Genomic DNA, 10,504 nt, shown 5'->3' on the forward strand with positions numbered 1-10,504 from the left:
GAACACACACACACCGTGAACACACACCCGGAGCAGTGCACTATAGCAAGAACCACTGCACTATAGCAACCTGAGAGTAAACCATGCGAAACGGAACAGAAGGACACAACTGTTCAACAGAGAAACATAACTGTCCAGCATCACGGTGACTCAACATCTGGCTGCTGCGTTTACACAAACACAACTAGATACACAATGTTCTCTCTCTCTTTCACACTCTGTCATTCTTTGCATCTGATACATCCCATTCCAAAATTATATATGTCCCTCTCTTGTCTTCATGCATTCTGGAAAATAGACCCTCTCTGACTAAAACCTTTTAGCTTATTTCTTTGTGTGATATATGTGGAGACAATTTGTTGACACTCTCCATCACCTATTTTGTAACATCAGTTGTTATAGGTTGGTTTAAAAGTCAATGGGAATAAAACTGTTTGCTTATCAACATTCTTCAAGATATCTTCTTTTGTGTCATGTTTTTATTATATTTTTGCAAAAAATATAACAAATATTGACCTCGTTTTCTTCACACTGTGCTGGTCTACAATACAAGACCATTTCAAGTGTGTAACAGATGCAAGTCAATCACAAACCTCCATCTACCTGCCAACCGCCCCCATCAAGTACCTCCGAATCAACAACTGCTTACGCATCGGCAGCCCTTCCGCCGATTTTGCAGACTGTCCATCTTTCTTAGCTAGCTTTGAAACGTTTTTTGCAAATGCCCAATGAGATGAGCAAAAGAAAACATGGAGGGGAAGCGAGGCAAAATATCCCATTAACTCAGGAAATTGGTACAAGCTGTGCCACAGCACAATGCAATCACCTTTCCCATCTTAGCATCTCCTGTCCAACAAGTGGTGGAGTCATGTGCACTTTGTTTCCCGTCCGACCATTACAGACCTCGATGGGCAGGTAGAGAGGAGGACGAAGAAGACTAAAGAGAGATGCAGAGAGGGAGAGGTTTACTGAAGGAAAGAAACATCAGAAATGAAAAATCTTTAATATCTCAAGTGTTTCTCATAGTCACTAATAAGAACAACTAGAGTTTTGTCTTCTAAAAAAAAGAACCCAGGAATTGTGTCTCCTGTAGAGGTTCAACAAATCTCAATAATGTCTCAAACTGTGTTCAGATTCAAGAGTCTGTAATTAAAAGGATTTTAATTAAAATATTGATATTTCAAATATTGCAAAAACAACTGGCAAATACCAATGCTGTGAACAGTGTGTTTCATCCTATTTGTTTCATCCTAATTTAGTTCTTGTACCAAAGAAGAAAAAAAAAGCTATAAATGGGGTGAGTTGATCTGCTGCATATGTAAAATATGTAAAACTCAAATATTAATTTTTATTATAAAATATATAAAATAATCTGTATTATTTCATTAATGTTAAATACTAATTAAAATATTCTATGTAAATGTATGCATATTGTTTTACTTTTTGTAAGTTTGCATAATTAGTAAATGTCAGACAAAACAAACAACAGAATGCCAAGCAAGAGGATAAACCTGAAATACACTATATAACACTATACATTAAATACATTTATATTTATATCTAATTATTGTCTATATTTATATCTAATTAAACATACATTTTCTAAATAATAATATTAAACATTCTGATTACATAACTCCATGAATAATTATTAAATGACAAAAAAAAGTATGCCACTGTGTAGAGACCTGCACTCCCGCAGGACTACCGCGGGACCCGCGGGACCCAACGCAACAGGGTGCGGCGCGGGACAACTCTTGATGGGCGAGTGCGGGTGCGGGCGGGAAGAGACTCGTGTGTGTGCGGGATGCGGGAGAATAAAATGATTCGCGGGACTCCCGCAAAATAGAAATGATCTAAACAAAGTGTCTAAAACATATAAATTGTTATTTATCTGTTGCACTAAAGCAAAAAGAACAACTAATATTAACATTAAAATGATTAACGCGCAAGCTAGACATAGCCTAGTTTCCATTTATAATGTAGCCAATCACAGACTCAGCTGTTGATTTCTGGAACGCAATGGCCAATCAGAGGTGATTAACCTCTTAAGACCCGAGAAAAAATTGTACGAAAAAGTTAGTTTTTTCCATGTCTTTACATTGTTTAGAGCATTAAAAATAATGTAAAAAAAGATATATTAAAAAAAGATATTTCATTCATAAGTTATGCTATGTCCTCGGTAGAGGACATCGGGACTCAATAAAGATATTTCATTCATAAGCTATGCTATGTCCTCGGTAGAGGACATCCAGACTCAATTTCTTTAAAAAAATAAAAAGACATGAATGAACATGCATAGGCAAAAACAATAGATTTTTAAAATCACCAATACATTTTTAGTTTTCAAGATTTTTTTTTTTATCAAACTTTGTATAAAGATGATTCTCAACTATGTTATAACAGAATGATTCAATATACTATTTTTCTTTCTGCAAAATGTGTGTAAAATGTCCATAAACAGGTTTTCTCATTATATACAATGTATCTATAAACTAAATCTAATTTGCGTATTAATGTGTTTTTGGGGCAACGTACTGAAAAAACAAGTGTAATAATGGGAGTAATAATTGAAAAGATTTTCATAATAATATGTAGCGTCTGGACCAATCAAAAACACAATTTTTCATTTGATTTAACAAATCAATTATTCATTAGATTAACAAACGTTCACAGACCCCTCATCAGAGGTGATCAAGTTAGAATCTACTCACCGCTGTGCTGAAATTGCGTGCTCACGAATCCTCTCATTTTAGACATTCTGAAAGATTCATTGTGCATATATTTAGTATATTTAGTTTTATAACAGAGCTTTATGAGATCGCGATTAACTGAGATGTCAGCTTTTTGTGATAATAAAGGAAGTGTGCTGCTCGCATTCTGCCATGCCAAACCATGAACGCAGCAGCCCAAGCTTGCTTTCCGTAAAAAATAACAGTGGTTGTGAATGTTGATGCTTAGTCTAAATTACAAATATTTTATCGGTAGTAGTTTGTTATGTTTATGCTGGGATGTTGTGGAGCTTAGGAGATGTTACAGAACCATTTCATGTAAATTTCTTCAATGTACTTAAAACAATCTATATAGATTACTTTTATGCGGGCTTTTGCGGGCGGGAGCGGGACAAAACATGAATGTCACGGGCGGGAGCGGGACCAGATAAGATATATTTTTGCGGGAGCGGGCGGGCGTGGGACAAAATCTTGCGGGAACAGGCAGGAGCGGGACTGAAAAATCCGTCCCGCGCAGGTCTCTACCACTGTGTTACTCTTCTGTAGGGCATTTTACCTAATTTCACCCTACTGGGGAAAAAAAAAAAAAACAAGTGAGTGCATGTGCTTTTTTAACTTTGGAAACTTTGTTCAGATCTTGTGTTTCTATACAGTATTGTGCAGTGCAATATCCCAATTGTACTTGTAGCTATATAGTCATATAGTATGTTAACAATTTTCTCATTTGTTTCAGAAGGAGAGCCGTCTAAGATTAAGTTGCTGCTTAATAAATGAAACATAACTGAAAACTCTGAAAGCTCTCCCAAGCTCTGAAAGAGCAACCACAGAGCAATAACATTGTCTTCTATGTTTATCTGAGACTCATTATTCTGTGTTACTCCGAATGAGGCATAAAACCAAAGCAATGCTCTTACAACTGTCTGGTCTATACAGTCATCTCCAAAAAAAACCACAATGTGTCCTGTTTTAATGAGCAGACACTGTGCAACTGCACCGCTCTTGTTGTTCAAATCGATTTTGAATATTTCAGTTTCATCAAGGTCAAAGATGCTGTACCATCAGTTTAAACCAAACCTATAAAGAGACTGACTGTAAGAGCAGTAAACATTTGGGTCTAATCATGTATTAATTGCTACTAACAGGTTGATTACTACAACAATTATCCATGTAATAAATTACTGTTTTATAAGAGCAAGAAAGAGTGAGATGAGAGATCGAGAAAGAGAGCAAGCGTAATTATCTGTGGAGGAGAGTGTGTGTGGTCCCACAGCTCTGGCTCTAACACAGACCTCATTACTCTGTTTAGAGCCATAAAGAGCCCCACAGGACACAAACACACACAATCCGACCTTCATCACATCATTACACTCATCTCAGTGATCAGTTCAATTCATTTGCACCCACAGCAGCAGTTTCAGTCAGGCTAGATTGATGTACTTATTTCACACACGCACGCACACGCACACACACACACACACACACACACACACACACACACACACACACACACGCTATCTCACTAGCTTCTGGCTCTGTGTTTCGAACAGACTTTTTAATTAGAAACCAGAGGATAACAACAGTAGCGATTACTCGCAGTGTGCCTTTGCCTACAGGAGGTGAGGAGAGAAACGTTGCTGTTCTTTAAACCAGTTGCATTGGATGATTCAGCTCAGCTGTTTCTCTGAGAAGGGGTTCGATAGAGCCAACAAAATGGTTTTCATGGGGTATTCGGCCATCTTAAGTGAGCTTCCAGCTGATGGGGAGTGTATGTTTAATCCCAAAGACACTGCAAACGGCACAGGGAAATGGAAAGGAAAATATACACATCAATCATTAGGCACCAGCACTGCACAAAGTTTGGCTAAATAAACGTGGTATTATTCAGTGTAATTCACCTCAGGTGTGGTTTCTGTGTTGTTTGTGGGTGTAAAGCACATAAGGTGCGACCATTATGTCAGATATGATCCATATGATATGATGGCTACATCAGTGTCATCGCATGCTAGTTTAGGATGAATTCAATTCGTGTGTTCTAGTAATGGAAGAATATGTTACTAGAACACATTCTAGAACTAGAACTCATTCACCCTACATACTTTAAATTAGCTAAATAACATTTGCTTTATTTTTCCAGATAAACATTACAACAGTGAAATACAACTAAATGTCAGGGTTTTGGGTATGAAAAAAATATATATTAATAGTAATATTACTAAAATGTAATAATAATAATAATAATAATAATAATAATAATAATAATAATGCAGCTCTGTAATTCGATAGCAATGGCACACCAGTGTTATTTTAGTATCACTGAGATACTAGTTTTTATTAATATTTTAAATTAGTTTTTATTTTTATATTTTGTTTAAATTTTGGTTCAATTTGTAGGTTTTTTGCCATTTTTATTTTACTTTTTTTATATGTCGGTAACACTTTACAATAAGGTTCTATTTGTTAGGTATATTTAATGCATTAACTAACATTAACAATGAGCAATACACAGTTACAGTATTTATTCATCTTTGTTAACATTAGTTAATAAAATACAACTGTTCATTGTTAGTCCATGTTAGCTCAGGTCCATTAAATAACATTAATAAACCTTTGATTTTAAATTATGTATTAGTAAATGTTGGAATCAACATGAACTAAGATCAACAAATCAAATGCTTTATAAGTATTTGTCGTTGTTAGTATTTGTTAACTAAGTTTAACAAATGGAACCTTATTGTAAAATGTTACCATTTTTTTTTCCATTTCAATTGTAGCTTTAGTTATTTTAAGCACAATTATAGTATTTAATTTGCACAGTGGTTTTTATGTATGTATTTTTTCTAATTTATTTGCATTGAGTTTTAGAACAATTTTACTTCTAGAACAAAATTTACTTTGCAAAATATTTTTTTCCCTTTTAAAAACTATAAATTATATATAATTAAACTGTACATTACAAATGTACTTATCCATGTATGTATGCCTATGTATTATTATTTCATTGTTCCGTTTCCTTCAGACCTGCAGCAAGATGTTGGTGCCGGTGGTTTTGTTTTTCTGTCTGCTCTCTCTGAATCCAGCAGCTACAGAAGGTACGTTCAAATTAATACAGCAGGAGTTTGTGCTTGTTTTGTGTTTGTTACAGTATTTTATTTTGTCTTGCAGTGGGTCTTGCTGGTAAAGTGCTTCTGTTCCCGTACGAGACGGATTTCAGCTACGTTAAACTCACACCTAAAAAGCCATTGGGCCTTACAGCGTTGACTCTCTGCATGCGCGTCGCGACGGAGCTCCAGGGCGAGCGTCAGATCATTCTCTTCGCCTACCGGACGCCAGACTTTGACGAGCTCAACGTGTGGAGAGAGAAAGACGGTCAATGCAGCTAAATATAATATGATAATGTGCAGTAATAAAATAAATTTGAGCATCTAAATTTTATGTTTGGTGCTCAGGTGTGTGTCATTAGAGATTAAACAGTGAGACTACATGCTATGCTGCTGTTACGCCAAATGCTATGCTAATCAAACAATAAACTGTCAAGATAATGAGGTTGTGCCTTTTATGTCAAATGATTTCAGATGATCAAATAGATGCATCACTGGACGACTCTCACAGATGTGCATATTTTGTAACGGACCAGTGACCCTGTCTACTTCAACCCATCACATCTGTCCAGGACGTCCTGATGGGGTTTCACAGCCCAGGGCCCGTATCCGCTGTCGGGCCCTGCAGATAGCACGTTCCCAGATCTCCCGGAGCTCTGTGAGGGATCGGAATTCCGGTTGAGTAAAATTTTGGCAAGAGCGATGGTCGGATGATCTAAAGGAGTGCCGGTAAGCAGCCCACACCCACCCTGCTCTGGAGCCGCGCTTCTCCCATAAAGGGTTTTCTCCGTCTCTGATGGTTCTCGCAGCACGCTGCTGTAGCATTCCCGGGACTTTTACAACTTTCACCTGGACGGGTTTATTGAGGGTATCATCCTCTCCCATTGAGTCTGATCCCACAGTGACGCCATCATGAACTCTGCCTTATACACTGTGGTGGGGCCGCAGTGTCTGTGTGTGGGAGTGACAAGGACAAAGTGAGAAAATCATTATCACTTTTCACAATGTCTAGTGAAGTAGTGTTTATGTTTTGCATATGTGTGTGCTCATGCATTTAACTTGTTTGGAAAATGACCTGATAACTGTTGCTTTAAATTCATAGCAGCATTTGTAATATTAATACCTTCATAAAGCTACAAATCAAGTGCACCATATGACATAAGCAGACCATGCAATTACAAGCCACAGCAGTATTAGTGTTGAATTTTGACTTAAAATTCCAAAAGGTTCTTTTATAGGATTCAGAGGCCTTATTTCTTTATATTGAAAAAGTCATCAAACCGTTCCCCAGTTCTGCTGATTCAAAGAACAAAGCCACAGAGCTGAACTTCACACCCAGCATCTGGAGCTTTAATAGGCTGAAGAAACACCACCGTAGCCCAGCAGAGAGAACCACTTCTGGGGAGAGAGGAAAAGGTCCTACTGTTACGACAGAAAAAAGTGAAAAGGAAAACAGGCTTTCTCATTGCCAACAGCCTTTAATATATTTTTTAAAAAGGTCATTTTTCAAAGTTTGGCTGATAATTTATAATTCTGCTGTTACTTTTGAGTGATATCATCAGAGTCAACTCTCCATTACATATTATCAGCATTTTTTTATAGTCTAAAGCAGGGGTGCCCAACCCTGCTCGTGGCGATCGACTGTCCTGCAAAGTTCAGCTCCAACCCTAATCAAACACACCCGAAGCAACTAATTAGGGTCTTCAGGATCACTTAAAAATTAAAGGCAGGTGTCTTTGATTAGAGTTGGAGCTAATCTTTGCAGGACAGTCGATCGCCAGGAGCAGGGTTGGGCACCCCTGGTCTAAAGAATGAATGAATGAATCAGCTCTGTGTGAGAAACAGATTTATCCACTGAAAATATTGATAAATGATTCGTTCATGAATTGGACAAAATCGGTTTATAATGACTTACATTTTTTGTAATGTTTCTTGTATAAAGCTAGCATTTGGCTTCAGAAGACTTGGAATAAAATGCATGATTCTTATGCATACATTTGAGTTAAGTTTATGGTACTTTTGCATCCCTTTTGTACGGTGGCCCAGTAGTGCACAACACAACGACATTAAAAAAAGCAATGAAGCTTCACAGCTTCAGTGCCTATTTGGTGTTACTGGATGGAAAAGAGCAACCAGCAGCGATTTCAGAATGTCTCCTTTAAATAAAATTAAGTTAAATAAAGTCTTACAGGTTTGGAACAACAGTAGAGTGAATAACTGATGACAGAATTTTATAATTTATGTGTGAATTATCATTTAAAGGATCACTCTCAATGTTTTTCATACCTTGTAAAGAGCAATGCCATTAAAGGCTGGGCATTTGTCAGTTCCAAAATCTGCTTCAATTCCAGAAGCTTGCATCATTTTACCCACCATCCCCTCCTTTCCTCATTAATTTAAACAAAGGTTGACTTTCATCAATGAGAAGGGCTTTTTCATCTCCAACGTTTTATCTGATCCTGCCTGTGAGTGAAAATTAGGAAATGTGTCATTTTGTTCTATCATATTAGAACGATGTTGTAAGTTATTATGAGTGTCTTCCCTTATTCAGCTATGATCAGAAACACACAAATTTTGCAACACTTCAAGGACAGATGACTTCAGAAAGCATTTGTTTTGTCTTCATCATCATGTCTTCCGTTATCACGCATGATTACATGGTAGACTTGCCTCTTTGTGTAAGATCAGACTTTACATGGATTTGTAAGAGCTTACGAAACATAGAGAAAAAATCAAGACGGCTTATTCATCATGCCATACGTTTGTACTTAGTTTATTTGTTTATCTCGATAAATAACAAACTATTGGCAAAAAGGTGCTAGCCTTCATGTTGCTCTCAGTTGTAGGGTCTTAATGACCATGTATGCAGTGACCCGTGCTAATGGCGCTATAGATTAACTACAACGGTCAGCCTTTGAGAGGGTCCCAAACTATTCCCATACAATCGATTCTCAAGAACGGCTGTGAAATTGAACTGTCAGGTGTTCCGTTGGATGTTGATATGATATCGATTCTTCTTTTTTTTCCCCAGTGCTGCCTAATAGAGCCGGGACACCGCAGACACAGTGTCACTGCTATTAAAAGAGCCTCTCAGAGTAATTTTGAATTAAATGGACAGACTGATAATGCGTGTATGTGCGAACGAGAAGGCAAAGGATGCAACGGGAGGTCCGGCCGGTTATCTGTTACAGGAAATGTTTGTGTCTTACAAGACTTAACCACGTGTTTGCTTTTTGTAGCTATCTGTCAATTAGCGAGGCCTGCAAGGAGAGGCAGCACTAAAAGCACATTGACATTGTGAAGATGAGGCTAATAATGAGTGCAGATAAAGGCTCACATTAACACTAGGCAGCGTCATTACTCTTTTCTGTCAGATTCTGCCCTTTACCAAGCCAAGAATGTGAGAGGGAGACCGACAATCACTGACCATAGAGCTGGAAAAGAGGTACAGACGGGAGATAGATTTACAGAAATATGCAGAAATACATTTTCTAACAGAATCATGAGGTGTTTCTAACAGAATCATGAGAATCGCCCTGGATCACTTTATCTTAAATGCACATTTGCTTCCTTGAAGTGACTATTGCATTTACCCTTCACAAAGGAATCCAGCTGCTCATTTTTGTTTGGAATAACCCTTTGAGTAGAGTTCCTTTTTCACAGCACCTTTCAAGGGCACAAAAACGCTGTTTACAATTACTTATAGTAATTGTAGAGCTATTGGTGTGTCCTATGACTTACAATATTTGTAGAGCTAAATGTGTCCTGAGTAGGGTTGCCAACTGTCCCGTATTAGCCGGGACGTCCCGTATTTTGAGACTAATTGATTTGTCCCGTACGTGACTTCCCTTGTCCCGTTTTTTAACTGCTACGCTGATCTAACCTAGGGTTGGGTACCGAAACCCGGTACCAATATGGCACCGGTACCTATGTAACCGGTATGTACTAGAACTGAATCCGAACGCAGATTTCGGTGCCATGCCTGAGCGATCGATTGAAATATTTGTCCTCTGGTTCTCCGAAACGGACGTAAGAAGCATCATCACTGGCACCGCACGTGAAAAAAAATTTCTCGACTGAGAAAATGCACGTGAACTCAAGTCGGAAAGCTCTAATAACACAAATCCAACACATCTTGTGTTGTTTTCACATTCCGACTTAAAAGCACAACTCGGGAAATGAGAGCATCAAAGGAGCGCGTGAATGCAGTAATTTTACACTTGCTCTGATGGCAACAGGTAGCCTTCCGTCAACTAAGCTAAACATGCTTAAATTAAAATGCCTAAAGCTAAACCTCCCTTGTATTCACATTTCTAAACCTGTTGCCCAACAAAAGAGAACATAACCTTTTTACTCCACAACACCAGTCAAATGCTTCCTTTTGTGATCTGATGAGGCTTCTTGTCACAGAATGAGGCAAAAAAAATTTGTTCCATATGCTACTTTAAAAAGAATACATCGATTAGCAATAGATTATAAATTAGGGTGACCATACGTCCTCTTTTCCCCAGACATGTCCTCTTTTTGGACCTACAAAAATGCGTACGGCCGGGATTTCTTAATTGCCCAAAATGTCCGGGATTCGGCTGTTTTCTTAATCCCACTCCCGCTGAATCTCTGACCATTGCCGCCTGCTCCCGCAACATGTGTTTCGCTCCCGCGATTTTCGTGTCC

The 10,504-nt window shown here is 38.0% G+C and overlaps 1 protein-coding gene across 1 annotated transcript; it reads left to right on the plus strand.

Moving 5' to 3' along the window:
- The first annotated feature begins 5,744 nt into the window (after positions 1-5,744).
- Positions 5,745-6,112, plus strand: LOC107675330 (pentraxin fusion protein-like). Its single transcript, XM_016469626.1, has 2 exons — positions 5,745-5,821; positions 5,895-6,112. The coding sequence occupies exons 1-2, from the start codon at positions 5,761-5,763 to the stop codon at positions 6,110-6,112; spliced, it is 279 nt and encodes a 92-aa protein (XP_016325112.1). The 5' UTR covers positions 5,745-5,760.
- The last annotated feature ends 4,392 nt before the right edge of the window (positions 6,113-10,504 follow it).

The sequence above is a fragment of the Sinocyclocheilus anshuiensis genome, unplaced genomic scaffold, assembly GCF_001515605.1.
Source record: "Sinocyclocheilus anshuiensis isolate Anshui unplaced genomic scaffold, SAMN03320099.WGS_v1.1 scaffold656, whole genome shotgun sequence".
In the NCBI taxonomy this organism is placed as follows: domain Eukaryota; kingdom Metazoa; phylum Chordata; class Actinopteri; order Cypriniformes; family Cyprinidae; genus Sinocyclocheilus; species Sinocyclocheilus anshuiensis.

What these genes read in the sequence shown, in the direction of transcription:
- LOC107675330 (XM_016469626.1), top strand. Translation starts at nt 5,761, where the DNA reads ATGTTGGTGCCGGTGGTTTTGTTTTTCTGTCTGCTCTCTCTGAATCCA. An exon ending in GAATCCAGCAGCTACAGAAG is followed by an intron (nt 5,822 to 5,894) that starts GTACGTTCAAAT and finishes TTTGTCTTGCAG; the next exon opens with TGGGTCTTGCTGGTAAAGTG.